The following is a 14973-nucleotide window of genomic DNA, read 5'->3' as shown; positions in this document are numbered from 1 at the left end:
GGACCCTGAATCTTTTCTGCAGATCTGCTTTCTCTCCAGTCAGCCTCATCCTGTCCTGTTTTCTGGCAGTATCACTGCCTGGTGGCAGAGCTCTTAGGTTGCTTTTGTTGAGCTTTGGGAGGCTTGTGCTGGATCATTTCTCCAGCTGTATAGCACTGTGCCCTCCATCCTGTTGTCCACTCTCCTGTTTGGTGACAGCTTTGAGCCTGCTGGGAGCACACTGTGTCCCATTGTCCAGGTCATTGGTGAAGACAGGGAACTGTATTGGCCCTGCCGTTGATCCCTGAGGGACAACTCTTGGACTTTGAGCTGCTGATCACAACTCTTCCATCCTGACAGTTCAGGCAATTTTCCACCCACCTTGTGGTCCATTCAAAAACCATGTGCTTGTCCAGGTGCTGGAAGCAGCTTCCAGCCACACAGCTACCCAAGCCTGGCCACCTTTGGCTCTCAGAGGAAGACTCCAGTGGACAGCAGGCTCAAGGAGATTGGCCTCATTCTGCCATAAGGGTAGGAAAACAAGCTTTCATCCACCTTTTCATCCAGCTGAGCAAAATAATTGCAAAGTGAAAAAAAGGTTTGAGTGAGGAGCAATATCTGGACAAAGTGACAAGGTGAGAGAAATGCTTACTGAATGTTTTCCTCAGCCACGTGTTCAACATCACCTGTGTTCACAATCTTTGGTTGGGTTGTAGAAAGGATGTTCAATAAATAAGGTCCAAACTGCCAGGATGTTGATTAAACCATTCTATCTGCCATGATGTTAATTTATCTTTATTGGCTTTTTATTTAGTAAAATATTCAGGATTTCTTTCTGAGCATTTGATTTAGATCTGTGCTGTTTTGAATAACTTGTTTCCTATCTTGACTCCTAAAACTAGTTTAAATTACCATTTCAGACTGATCTGGTAATGTTACATTACAGCTCTGGGTTAAAATAGTCCTAAAATTAAAACCAGAGGGTGGTGTTCTCCTGCTTCTGCAGTGCCTTCCAGTGCCAGGCAGAAGGGAAGGAGGAGAGGTGGGATGTGTGTGAGAACTGGGTGTCCTGGTGTGGGTACCAGCCTTCCTCTGGCTGGGGACAAGACAGCATTCTTGGGAGCACCCATGGGGAAAGGCTGCAGCTTCCAGACTGACTCCTGGAATGTTAGCTGGAAGTCTGGATTTAGCTGAGCCTGGTGAGGTGATGGCAGCAGTGTCCCCTGTGCTGTTGGTGAGGGTGACCCAAAGCCTGGGGGGCTCTGGCTGATCCATCTCCCTGTGCTGCTGGGTCCCACCCATGGCAGGAGAAGCCCCATCCTTTGGGGCAGTACCTGCACCTAAATCAGATGCAGAGCTGTGCCTGGGGCAGTGTGGCTGTGGTGAGTGTTGTCTCTAGCCAAAACTCTGTTGGCCATCCCAGGCAATGACTGCCTCAGCTTAAATACCTCTTTTCTGATATGCCAGATGTAAATAAAAAGGGAAACCATACACTTTTTTTCCATCTTTTCTGTTTGGAGCTGTATCAGCTGAGTTGAGGATGAGGCTGTTCTTTGCACAGTTTCTCAGGTGCTCCTGGCTGCAGCTTGGTCCTGTTGCAGGGCTGCTCCCCAGCTGTAGTGCCAAGTGCTGAATATCCATTTCTCTTTCTCTGGCTGATAAGAAGAATCAGTTGCAGCCTAAACCAAAACAATTTTATTCTAAAACTCTGTTTCTAACACCAAAGTGAGTCTTGAAAACTAACTCCTTCCTTGTAACAGAGGGAGAAGCAAAGGAAAGAGTAGCTGCTTTTAGAAAATCAAATTTTTGGGGGAGATGTTGAAAACATTTAGGCTTTTTCCTGATCCTTTCTCCAGATGCAAAACCTTGCAGAGGAGGGGATTGGGGAGGGAAGTTACTTCTGAATACATGAGGTAGTGAAATGCAGGGTCAGAGCTGGGATTTGAAATGCACTAATGTTTAGTAGCATGTTAAGGATGTAGGCAAGCAGGGAAAAAAATCCTTTGTCTTTTTAATTCTAATATTTTTTCCCCCCACAGGTATAGCCTTTACAGACCTCCCTGTAAGTACACCTATTTTCAGTATTTTAAGTAAAGATGCAAACAGAAGGGAGGGGGAAGAGTATGGGGGTGTGATTATTTTTCTGTTTGATGCCCTGTTGAAAAAAACATGATAACACACATTACTGAATGATGTGGATGCTCCTTTTTCTGAAACTTCATAATCCTGTGACTGGGTGCTCCTTTTTCTGAAACTTCATAATCCTGTGACTGGGTTTGTGGGCTACTCACATGCCTCCTTTCATCCCTCACCACCTCTAAGACTATGTTGCTCCTTCTCCTGGAATTAAAGTAAGGATGCAAACTTCATTACAGGTCATTGTCTTCCAAATGCAGCTTTGACTCTGAGGAGGAGAACATGTGCATAGTTACACTGTCTAGTCAGGTCTCACAAAAGCACAAGAAAATGTTCCCTCTTTTTTAGAGCCAAGTGTTCCTGGACAAGGAGGATGTGTTCAGTGAAAAAAGGTAAACCCAGGTCAGGCATACACCAAACCATCCACTACATCCCTCTCATACCCAGGACTTCTTGTCCCTAAGGTTGCACTCCTGTCTTTGTACTTAAATACTCCAAATGAATTTCCTCTGACAAATTTCTTAGTTTTGATAACTTTTTTAGGCCTCCAAAGTGATAAATTTTCTTGGCTGACTTCCCTGTTGTGTGGATGGAAGGTTGCTTTGTTTTCTTCTGTACTTCCTGTCAAAAAATGTATCTTGTTCCTCTGATTTTTGTATTGTGAGAAATAATGTCTAGTACTCCCTGTTTACCTTCCCAGTGGGATTTAGGGCTTTACAGATTTCTCCCATATCCCAAATATAGCCTGCACTTAAACTGCAGTCATTTGATTGGCCTTTTCACATCAGCTGTCAATACAAAGTGTTTTGGGGTTTTTTTGTCCTCGGGTCTTTGAACTTGGAAACATTGCAGTGTGTTCTAAACCAGAAAATCTTTATGTGGGTTGTGTCATAGCAGTTCATTCACTTGGTCCAAGTACAATTTATTAAAGTACAAGAGTAGTTTGCCTTTCCATGAAGATTAACCTTTTGGAGTGAGGTATTGTAATAACCTTGCATCCACAGCAAGATGCTTCTCTGATGTACCCTTAGTTTTTGGTGGTTTGTTTTCCCTCTGAATATGGATTGCATTAGTAGTCACAGATTTACCATATTCCTTCTAATTTTTTCTCCACTTTGTCTTCTCATTTGGTTAGGCTGCTTCCCCTTCTGCAACAGGAGCAGTCTCCATGTTGAGCTGGACAATGGCTGTTTGGGCTCCTGTCAATCAAAAATGGCTCTCCAGCACATGTACCACTGCTTTGTCATTTACTGCCTAAGTGTTGCTGTGCAGCTTCACAGCACAGATTTGGCAGCTTGAAATTCCCTGTCCTGCTTAGCTTAACTTGCATCCCGTTGATCCTGGAGTGCCCAGTGAGCTGACAGACATTGAATGTTCATGTGTAAGGTGTTCCCCTCTGTGCTGAGTCTCTGCTGAGCACAGGGGATGAGCAGCAGTGGGGGCAGAGCAGACAGAAGGGTGTTTGCTGCAGAGAGCTCTTGCAGTGCCAGTGAGATTGAACTCAAAACTCTCCTGAGCACCTGGCATCTCCCTGTCCTGCTGTTTGCTGGTCTGGTCAGATCATCCTCACATGATCTCAGGCTTGTTTGTCTTGTGCAGAGGAGATGTTTAGTGTGAAACTGGGAGAAGATCTGGCCAGGGTAGGTTTTGGCAGATGCCTCGTGGTTAACTGGTAAATGGTCTCTGTACCTTTAGCAGCCAGGTTGCTGAGCTGTTTTCTGGGGAAATCCCTTCTGGCTTTTACAGCAGCAGCTAATCCATAACACTGCTTTTCTGGGTCAGGAAGGAGAACAGCTGATGGCCTGCAGACCTCCTACTATTGAGAATTATCCTTCATGAGATAATTCCTCTTCAAAAAGCGGAGGAAAGAAGCTTGATGGTGATCCACTCTTAACTATGGGGGTGAGCAAGGATGGGAGACTTCTGCCTCCATGTGGATCTGGGACATCCCTCTGCATATGCTAAATCACTCTGCTGCTCTGCTGGCAGCTTCCTAAGGGTGCCTACACCTGACTTCAGCATTCTCTTTTCCAGTATCCTTCCCTTGGATTACTGCATTCTTTTTTCCAGTATCCTTCCCTTGCATTACTGCCTTCTTCCTTCACCCTTGCAGGTACCAATGTATTCCACGTGCTCTTTTTGCTCTCTTGGCCCATGGATTATTGGTTGTTCCAAACAGTTCAGGTTACAACCTTTCCTAAAGAAGGGGATGTCAAACCCAAGATAGACTTTGGTTTAAAGTCTGTCAGATACTTTAGAATTCTTGAGGCAGTAGAGAATATGAAGCTGATCACTTGCAGGTTTCATTTTTTATAGTTCTCTGTTCCAAGCTCAAGCACAATATCCAGTGATTATAAGGTAAAGAAAAGAAAGTATCCATTATAGAGTCTGTGTTCTTCACCTGCTGAAGCTGCAGATCTGAAAATTTAACTGCAAACAGGAGTGGGAACAGCAAACTTACCTGAGTGACCCTTGAAGTGCTCTGGTTTGAGCAGATCCACATGGATTTTTTGGCTCTGGTACATTCCTCATTACTCATCCCTCTTTGGGGGGGGGGGAGGGGGACTTTAAGGAGAGAGCTTTTCCTTGAATTACAGCCTAAGGGGTGTTGAAGCTGACTGGTAACACACATCAGTAAACCCCATTACTTCTCCATTTTTAAGCTTAAATTTTAGGATTGGCATATCAGTGAGGTTACACAAGGAATCAAATTGACCCTTCAAAACATTGCCAGATTAGAAATAATTTCCTTGAAATGCTTATTCCAAAACTCCCCTTTCAGAGGCAAATGGTGAAAGCAATATTTTGCAGAATTCACAATATTAGGAAGTTGAAATGGATGCTTTAATTTGAAAACCAGAGACACAGATGTTGAAACATACTTGCTTTGGCTTGTTTCAGTTTCCTCTAAAGGGTGTTTTCATTTGTACAAAAATACAGTGATAGGAAAAAACACATTTTGGCTTAGCACAGGCTGAAGTTAAAACCAAAATAACTGCTTGAAATAGGAGTGAATTCCCACAGAGGAAAAGAGGGAGTTTCCTTTTTTTTTTTTCTTTTTTTTTTTTTTTTTTTTTTTTTTTTTTTTTTTGCCAATTTAAGTCAGTGCTCAAGCTCAACTCTTATTTACACAAGCCTGGATCAGGTCTATCCTGCCAGGAGGTTTGAAGGAATAATAGGAGATGAAGAAAACCAGAAGAGCTCAGGGTGGGATTGTAGGAGTGCAGAGGGACAAGGGGGTTAAAAACCAGGTCAAGATGAACAAGGAGGGTTGTGAGTAATTGTGACCAACACCAGGGCAGGAGGTGGGCCAGATGTCATGGGGAAGGTGTTCCTGAAGAACTTGGCAGGAAAAGCATCTCCTGGGTCAGTGGGCTCTGGGATTGTGTCTGCCTGCATCTGGCAGGGTGCTGAAGATACATGTACTTCCCAACAGCTGCTAAGCAGAGAGAACACTTCCCACATGGAAGAATGGAATTTTACCTTAGAGATGACTTGAGAGATGTAGAGGGTAGGCAGCTTCTGCTCAAAAATGAGCATAGCCAAAGTGGGGGGGTTTTGCTTCCAACTTCCAAGTATTTTGGGTGTCTGATTCCTGGCTTTGGAAGCCCTTGGGTTTAAGATACTGAGAAGATAATAAGAAGTCTGAAATATGGACTGTGGAAGATATCTGATCCCTCATTACAGATATTTCCATGTCAGCCAGTTTTGAAGGAATGGAGGGACTAAATGTAATTACAGCATTTTGCTCTGGTAGCTCTTCCTTTATCATGCTGTGTTTACTTTGCACATCTCTGACCTTTCTTGGTGTGGGAACAGGAAAGGAGGTGTAGTGAATCACCAGTAATGCAGTCATCCTGATCTCTGTTTTCAATTTCCAGCCTGTATTTATAGGTTCATTTCTTTCCTTTGTTGTTTGAGGTTTGATAATTTCAAAGGTAGAGGAGGTTGGTCAGGTTCTTAACCAGTCCACTTTTGAAAATTAGAACAGAGATGCTACAGTCCCTCTTGGAACCCATTCCAGGCCTAAATCATCCTCATCTCTGCAGCAGGGAAGAATAAGTTGAAGAAATTTTCCAGATAATTGTAGAATGCCCATGTCTGTTGCTGTAGAGGAGGAGGGGGTCATCCTAGGTTTCTGATTGGACTCAAGGAGGGAGGTCTGCCCCTCTGCTGTTCTAGTATCTGATACGGGGGATTGAATATCTGCTGGAGGATTGAACCCATTGTTCTTGTTTGATGCAATAACTTTTCATAAATGCACAATAAGTCACGGGATTCCTTGAGAAGTACCCAAAGGGCTGTTGCCTCTTCCAATTCCATTACATTTATTTCAGTTTAAAGAGCAGCTCTTTGGTTTTACCAAACCACGTAACTGGAACCAGGAGGAGAAAGCTGTGTTTCATACAGGTTTGTTTTTCTTCCTTCCCAGTCAAACCTCTACCCTACAGTGGGTCTCCAGACTCCAGGAGAGATCGTGGATGCCAACTTTGGGCAGCAGCCCTTTGTGTTTGACATTGAGGACTACATGAGGGAGTGGAGGGCGAAGATCCAGAGCACCATTAAGCGGTTTCCCATAGGAGACAGGCTGGGAGAGTGGCAAGCCATGCTGCAGAAGTAAGTCACTGCCTTGCTGTTCAGCTTCCTCCCTCTTGTTAGGCTTTAAATACTTCTTCAGTGCTAATTTGTGCTCTCTTATGGCTAAAGTTGCCACTCTGTGCATTTTGCTCAAATTGTTTTATCCTCTGTTTGGTTGTTTAAGAGTCCTTCCTGTGTAGATTGCTGCTGTTTCTAATGTGAAAGATATGGGAGAAGTTTTGAGCCAAAGATTGCATGAAAGCTTCTAGGAATGGAAAGACATACATATTGGGGTGATACACTGCAGGAGGGGAAGACACCATAAACACTCCTAATGCAGGAGAAAAACCAATGTCTAAGTCAGCTGAATTCAGAAATGAAAGAGCAAGAAATAGCCTAAACCAAAGGCTTCCAAACCTAACTGGAAGCCCAATTACAGCACTTTCTAAATTTATGAATATTGAAAGCACTTCCCATTGCAAAAAGGATTGAGTGGAACTTGATGAGAACAGTTGGCAGGAGTTGTCAGAGGTCAGGAGTGTTACTGATGCTGTTATTTGCCTTCCAAAATAGGACCAAATTAGAGAGCCAGGACCTCCCTTAACAAGAGCTGTTGATTCTGCGGCAGTGGGACCAATTTATCCCTGTATTTGTTCCTTATGTTCTCCAGAATATTTTCTTCTGATGTGCATGGTGGGCCACTCTGGAGCTCCTCCTATAGAGCTCTTGGGCAGAAGCGCTTGTATTTAAAACAACTTGCAAAAATTACACACCTGCCTACAATGTTATGCCTAAGGATGATTGCTGACTCATAAAATACTTCTTTCTTGTACTGGAAGTAGCCGAGTTGAGTGTGTGCTTTGAGCTGTGACTTGATCAGATCAATGCCAGCTTCATCATGAGAAGCCTGTTTTGAGATTCATGAGAAGCTTCGAAATCTTGTTGCTGGCTTTTTAGATTTTGTTAAAATCCAGTGAGCATTAACATTGAGCCACTGTGTCCTGGGAAGCACGAGTGTGTTAGAAATGGTCTGTTCAGGAAGATAGTTTTATTGTGTTTGTTTTCTGATAGTGATACTCCTCCCTCCCCCAAGATTTTTTAAAAATACAGCTTTGAAGCATGTTAATGTTTTTAAAATCAATGCTGACAGCCACCAGATTAAAGTATCTGTGAATGTGCAGAATTTATAAGAAGATTGAGCTACTAAAGATAATTGCTGGCAGATAAGTGATGGAAGAAATTCAGGACCAGAATATTTTATTCTTTTTAAGATCTACTTGAAAGCCATGAACCTCTCTGAGGTTCAGATTTATGTCTCTATAGGATGTCACTGGCAGTTACACAGTATCGAGCCCTTGCAAGTGACTCTTGGACAGCAGTCATAAATAAATACTCTATATGCAATGAGATTCTTAGGTTTTTTTCCCACTCTTTAAAGTGAATTTAGAGCCTTCCTCCTGTTTGCAGAGGACAAGGTGCCTGCCTTGTAAATACACACAGTTTAGACCCAGAAGTAGAATCTTGGTTATGTCCTAAGCAAGCTGAGTTTCTCAGTGAAATTGCATCTTCTGTTGTGTTGGTTTCTTTTTGCTCCAGTGTGATGACTCTGTTTCATTGGTACCTCATGATCTCTTTGTATTTTCTTTTTTCTAGTATGGTGTCATCATATTTGGTTCATCATGGGTACTGTTCAACAGCAACTGCCTTTGCCAGAGTCACAGACACCACAATCCAGGAAGAACAGACCTCAATAAAGAATAGACAAAGTAAGTCTCAGATGTCACTCCTCAAGTGTGTTCCTTCCCTTTGGACTCTGCAGAGGGGTGAGTGCTGTGGAGGTCACTCCATGAAAGTACAGAGCTGTGCACAGCACTCTGCTGGCCTGGAGCAGGGCTTGGGAGTCTCTGCTAGGAGCACTTTTCCCATCGCCACTGCGTGCTCTCCACCCTCTGCCATCTTTGCCTGGAGAACTGCCCTGTTCCTTCCTGTCCCTGTCTGCTCTGCTTGGCCTTTACCTGAGCTGAGGTCCTTGTGCACCAGAGATCCCTTTGGATGTGAGCTCCTCACTGCAGGCTGGTGCAGCAGGGGCAGGTCCATCAGCCTGGGCGCAGGGACTCGGACTCATCCATGTAGTTTCACTGGAGCTCTGAGCTAAGAACTCTTCCAGTCCCTCTGCACGTTGTGATTTCAGGTAACTTTTACAAGCTGAGGGGTTTTCAAGTTCACAGCCAACATGTTAAGCTACAGTGGGTGAAGAATTTGTGCTCTGTGTCTGTTTTGGTTGCTGCTGTTTGCTCCCAAGTGGCTCATTTCTCAGCTGGTGGGGCTGTCAGTGCTTTTGGTCCTGCAGAATAAGGCTTGCAGCTTTCTCCTGCTGTACCTTTTTTTTAAACTTTTCTATTCACAGGCTCAGCCTGCAGAGTAGCAGAACATTGGTGTGTTTTCTGCATTCTCCTGGCTGCTGAATACAGGCCACATGCCTGTACATTTCCCTTCCCTTTGTGAGCTGCTTCTCGTGTGACAGTTACGTATCAGAGCATTGTGCCCCTTTGTGGCTTGCTCTCCATACATTGCATGTGCTTAGCCAGCATTCGGGTTCATCTGGGGACTCTGCTCTTAAATAACTTGCAGTTGCTGCCTGTTAGTGCTGATGGGCTTGGTGCTTTCCAGGTCATGCATTATGCAACCCTGAGCCCAGCAGTGCTCCCAGTGCTGTGGGTTTAACTGGCAGAGCCTGATGGAGGCACGCGAGATGCTGCAGGCTCCTTTGGCTGGGGACAGGTGACAAGGCAGATGGAGGGAAGGAATACAGAGCCCTGAAGTTGGGGCTTGAATAAAAGGTGTGAGGAAAACACAGATGGGGAAACAAAAAGAGGGGGTAATATAAAAGGGAATGACATCTGTGAGAGTTGCCAAACAAGGCAAAGCAGAGCTGTCAGAAGCAGCGAGACGAGAAAATGGACGTGCAAGAGAGTGAAATGAGAGCTCTTGGTTGGTGTTGGTGTGAGAGCCACGGCTTTGGTTCCAGATTTCAACTACAATGACAACCAGACAGACACTGAGAAGTGGGAGACAAGTCATTGCAGTTTGTTACTGGGATTGTTAATGAAGATTTACCAGTCTGGGCTTCCAACTGCTCCAACACTTTGCAAAAGCCACAGCCTGTTGTTATCAGAGGCCTTGCTTGCAAAGCACTTCATGGGCCATTCCAAACCTTCCCTCTGCTATTCATAAGGAGTGCTGGAAAAACAATCCAGTTTTAGTTTTAAGTGCATTTAATTTTTATCTCTAGGCATGCTTAGAAAAAAGAAATGTGAGTTGCTGTAGATCAGCAGCTTCTCTGAGCTTTCAGGGATCTCAAGTTGAGTCTGGCACTTGTGTCTTCTGACCTGCTGAAGGAACATACATGGGACATGAACACCCAGCATGATAGGTGTCTTCTGCCTTGTGTCTTTGCACCTCCTAGAAGTGTGCAAGTCACTGAGCTGTTTCTGGTGTAGTTCATAGCTGATACTTCTCTGGGAACACATTGAGGTGGACTTGCAGGAACATAGTTTTGTTGATATAATTACTTCTGCTTAGCAGTAGGAATATTGTGGAAGCAGGACTGTGCTGTGATTTAAGACCACAGGCCCTCTAAGAGTACTCCATTTATCTCATACTAAGCCATATGTTTGCTTCCAAGCTTGAACCAGACAGAATGTAATATGAGGGTGACCTAGGAACTTGCCCTCTGAAATTGTCACTTCTCCAGCAGCCTCTTTGTTTCCATCCAGTTGGCATGTCCTGCTTTTGTTTCCATTGTTGCAGAGCTCTGTGACTAAAGAGCACTCCAACCCACCTTCTTTGTCCTTCGGATCCTTCTACTCTTGATGGTTTTTTGCTACTAAAAGATCCTTTCACATTTTCTCATGTTTTCCTCCCCCTAATCCATAATAAACCAAATATGGTCTCCAGTTCTCCCAAGCCCTTGTGCAAGGTGGTTGTGGGGACCTGGATGGAATGGACGAGACAGCTCTTTTGGCTGTTCCTGTGGGCTGTTCCTGTGTGTCACTAGGTCTCCTTTTGCTTTCAGGAATACAGAAGCTAGTATTAGCAGGCAGAGTGGGAGAGGCTATAGAAGCCACCCAGCAGCTCTATCCTGGCCTCCTAGAACATAACCCCAACCTGCTCTTCATGTTAAAGTAAGTATGAAAAGCTTTATGCTCTCTAGTGCTGAAATGTGTAAATGAAGGAAAGAATAAGAACATGTGTAAACATCCAATCTGGCTGCACACCTTACTCTGAATTCAGACTCTTTGAGCTCCCTTTGGGAGTCCTTTGCACAGTGCTTGTGGCACCGCAGATGTAGCCCTTTTGTTGCTGCTCAGACTAAATGTAGCTTTGTCTCATAAGGTCAGGCATAGGTGGGTGAATTTTAGTTCTGCTGACTGCAAGAAATTCCTTCAGAGGAGTTTCTTTACTGGTCTGGTGGAGATCTTGCAGTGCTGAAGCAGTGTCAGTCACTGTGAAGGTTCCTAGAAAGGCAGATATATGGAAAAGGCTGTCTGGGGTAGAGATTAAAGGAAGAAGTGTCCCAGTTCTCCCAGCTGTACAGAGTGGGTTCTCCCCAGATTTCTGAGACATATGAGGACAGTAAAGCTAAATGAGGAGCTGTCCTCACTGTGGATATTGCATTTTTTACTCTTCCTTCTCTATTTTCCATTGGCCACCAGTATTTTTAGGTTGATGGAGTAGTGAAGGAATGATGCTATTTGAGATTTAGTACCTTCTCCCTGAAAAAAAACGCTCCACAATTAATCTCAACTTCTTTGGTTGCGGGGCTGGGAAAGAGACTTTTTATTACCTCAGGAGCCATTTCAATCACAGAAAACTCAAGACTGGAGTAGCTGCAGAAGAGCTGGAGGTGAAAGCTGCCAGGGAACAGTTTTTTCTTAGCACAGTGGAATTAAACTTGCTATTTTGGGAATATCTCACCATCCATTAGCATCAAAAGTGAGCTTTCCAAACTCTTCCCTCTGTAGCATCATCAGAGCACTCAAAATACGAAGGCACCAGGAGCCTGAAATGTCTTTTTGAAAGTTTCTAGGACTTGCCCAGTGGGGCCCTGAGGCAGGCTGAGTGCAGAGCATCCTGGCTGTCACGCCCCCTCTTGTCCCTCTTGCTCCCATGAACTCAGGTGCCGGCAGTTCGTGGAGATGGTGAACGGCACCGACAGCGAGGTGCGCTGCTTCAGCGCCCGCAGCCCCCGCTCCCAGGACAGCTACCCCGGCTCCCCCAGCCTGAGTCCCAGACATGGATCCAGCAACTCACACCTCCACAGTACTGGTAAGTGTGTCCTGTGTCTCCAGATGAGGAGAGCAGATGTCCAAGGTGGATGTGGTGGTGTCTAGCGTTACCTGCTGTTTCCGTGTGTTATCCTCTGAAATGTTCCTTTCCTGTCCTTCCCCAGCTGAGGGGATGTTCTTTTGCCATGGGTGTCTCTACACTGTCACAGAATTGGTTTTGCATTAGTTCTTTTCCACAATTGTCTGCAGAGCAGGTTTATTTCAGAATAAAGAAGCTTTTGAAGGCAGTCTTCTACTGCAGCCACCTGTGACTCAGTGTTTCACTGATGGAGTGCTGAGAGGAGGTCTGGAAAGCAAAGCTTGTTTTCTGTACCTTGGAGTCTGCAAAATAATTGCTTTCCAGAAAGAACTGAGCAGAAGCTGAGGTTTTTCTAAAATATTTTAGCCCCTGTCAATTCTGAATCCATATAAAACTCGTGGTAATGAATTTGTGTCTTGTGTGTCAGTGTGTTCTGCTGGTTTTGTGGAGGAGCAGGTGAAATTTCAAGCCTGACTCTCAGTGGTTTCTGTTCTCCAGAACAAGGAAGGTTAGCTTGTGCTCTTTAGGAGGGTTGCTATTATTTGCTGAGTGTTGTGTGGATCACATACATCCCTAACTTTAGATAGCTTGTGGAAAGCCTGGGCAGTTCTGCTTTCAACAATAATTTCTGTACTTGTGAACTGTTTCTACCAATCTCTAATTTACAGGCCATTTTTAGAACTTTGTGAAGCTCAGATGTTGCTGGTGAGCAGTGGGGTTCCTTTCATATTCATTTGTGTCTTTTCTAAACCCCATTGAATTTAAGAATGATAAACCATAATTTAAGATCTGCAGTCTTATTTTGCTTTCTTCCTTTGGGGCCACAACAGAGTGACACTGTCAGTCTGGTCTCATTTTTCTTTCTTCTTGGCTTTCAGGAGCAGATAGTCCAACCTGTAGCAATGGAGTCATGTCCACAAAAAGCAAACAGAGTCACAGTAAATACCCAACACTGAGTTCATCATCTTCATCTTCCTCCTCCTCTTCCCCTTCATCTGTGAACTACTCGGAGTCCAATTCCACAGATTCTACCAAATCTCAGCAGCACAGTAGTACGAGTAATCAAGAAACCAGGTACTGTTTTTCCTCTGGAGACATCTGAGGTGGGGTGGCATGCTGAGAAAAGTCTCAGTCTGCTTTCTAAGGAGCCAGAAGGGCATCTCTCCTTCCCTTTTGAACAGTATTGTTATCTACAATATCTACCCAGCACACACAAACCTGTTCTGGCTCCCCTGCTGTGGCTCACACTTTGAGGTTCATCTCATAAGGAATATTATGATGCTTTTTTTTTCCAGGCACAAAGCTGTCCCATTACACTGATGCCTTTGGATCCCAGTGTGGTAGTTTTCCCAAAAGCTTTCCCAGTCAGCCTGGTGTTGTTTCTGCTGCCTCAGCCAGGCACTTGTTCCTGCTGAGCAGCTTTCCTGCCCTGTACTGTGTGAGGCAGCAGCTCAGGCCACAATGGCTTGGTGCATTACCCTCTTGTGTAATTTCCTTGGGCTGCCTGTTGCCCTGTTCCTTCCAGGTGAGCCTCTGAGCCAGCAGTAATTTGTTTCATGCTGTGGCAGCAGGTCAGACTGAGCCTCCCTTCTCCAAGAAGCCACAGGTGATCCAGCAGTTCAATGCAGTCGCTGCTGCCATTCTGGAGTGTGGAGCAGAGTGAGCTGTGCTGAAAACTGAGCTTCCTTTGGGCTCACTCTCCACACTGCTGTTGCAGGGCTGTCTGAGGCCTCAGTGGAGCAGAGGGTGTCATTGTGATTAGAAGAATCTCTTGCTAATTGCAGCTGGCAGTCATTCTTCAAGTGCTGTGCTGAGCACAGCTTGCAGGGCAGTTTGTCGGCTCAGTTGTGACCTCTGGAGAGCCACCTAGCATGTAACTGAGTGAGAAACACTTGTTCAGACTCAATTTACCAGAATCATTTAATAATGCTGGATTTGTCTTTTTTTTTTTTTTTAATATAGAGCCCATGTTCCAGTAAGCTCTTCTCAGTTACTCAATAGTTAATCAGCAGTCTCAGTCTGCTGTCTTGGGCATTCAAATGTTTGATGGTGCACTGTTTGCAAGGACTGGGGATGTATCACTGCCAAGATTTCCCTCCTGCAGTCTCTGAGTGTGTTATCTGTTACCTGGCTGCTGTTACTATCCCAAGGATCATCACTTCCTGAAGGGAAAATGCAGAATGTTCTGCACCTGGAATTATGACAGGCACATAGGGAACAGAAACCTGTTTCATAAATTGTCTTCAGAAGCCTGAAACAAATTTTGCTGCACTGACTTGGACCATCTGGCTCCCTGTAGTGCAACTGGCACTTTTTCTGGTGTGCTGGCTATTGCTGGGCACTGTTTGGCACATAAGCTCTTCATTTTTTCCCTTTTTAATTTAGAAATTAAGATTGAATTCTAATTTCCCCCCTCCTTTCACCTCAGTGACAGCGAGATGGAAATGGAGGCTGAGCATTACCCCAATGGAGTCCTGGAGAATTCATCCACCAGGATAATGAATGGCACCTACAAACATGAGGAGATCCTGCAGACAGATGAGTCCAGCATGGGTAGGTCCTCAGGGGCAGGAGGGGTAAATGGAGATAGGAGCTGGTGTCAGAAGTTAAAACTGTGATTGGATTGTGGGCAAAAAGCATGTACTTAGGGCTGCTTCAGTGAATGAAGTGCCTGCTTCATGGGGTAAATGAATCTGTCCTGGAGCTAAAACTAGGTCTGGCTTTTCATAGACTCCCAGCAGTGCTGGTGGTGTTTTGGAGCGGGGAAAACAATAGGAGTCAAAGGTTTGTTCCGTGCTGGTCATGGAATTGAGTTCAGAGCAGTCCTGGCAGAAGTGCCTGCTGGGGAGCTGAGCTGGGCTGTGCCAGGCTGGGCATGTCCAGCTCAGGGTGGCCTCAGCACAGCTGTCAGCC

General features: G+C 44.9%; 1 protein-coding gene across 2 annotated transcripts in view; it reads left to right on the top strand.

Moving 5' to 3' along the window:
- RANBP10 (RAN binding protein 10) overlaps positions 1–14973 on the top strand; it is a 65723-nt gene that overhangs the window by 41367 nt on the left and 9383 nt on the right. For both annotated transcript variants that reach the window (XM_059857327.1, XM_059857325.1), the window contains exons 5-11: positions 2019–2041; positions 6548–6732; positions 8347–8459; positions 10769–10877; positions 11873–12021; positions 12939–13134; positions 14489–14613. In XM_059857327.1, the coding sequence (XP_059713310.1) occupies positions 2019–2041; positions 6548–6732; positions 8347–8459; positions 10769–10877; positions 11873–12021; positions 12939–13134; positions 14489–14613 (900 nt within the window). The remainder of the gene's footprint in view (positions 1–2018; positions 2042–6547; positions 6733–8346; positions 8460–10768; positions 10878–11872; positions 12022–12938; positions 13135–14488; positions 14614–14973) is intronic.

The sequence above is a fragment of the Haemorhous mexicanus genome, chromosome 12, assembly GCF_027477595.1.
Source record: "Haemorhous mexicanus isolate bHaeMex1 chromosome 12, bHaeMex1.pri, whole genome shotgun sequence".
Lineage (NCBI taxonomy): Eukaryota > Metazoa > Chordata > Aves > Passeriformes > Fringillidae > Haemorhous > Haemorhous mexicanus.
Note: the sequence above shows the minus strand (reverse complement) of the source record. Positions and strands in the feature narration are given on the sequence as shown.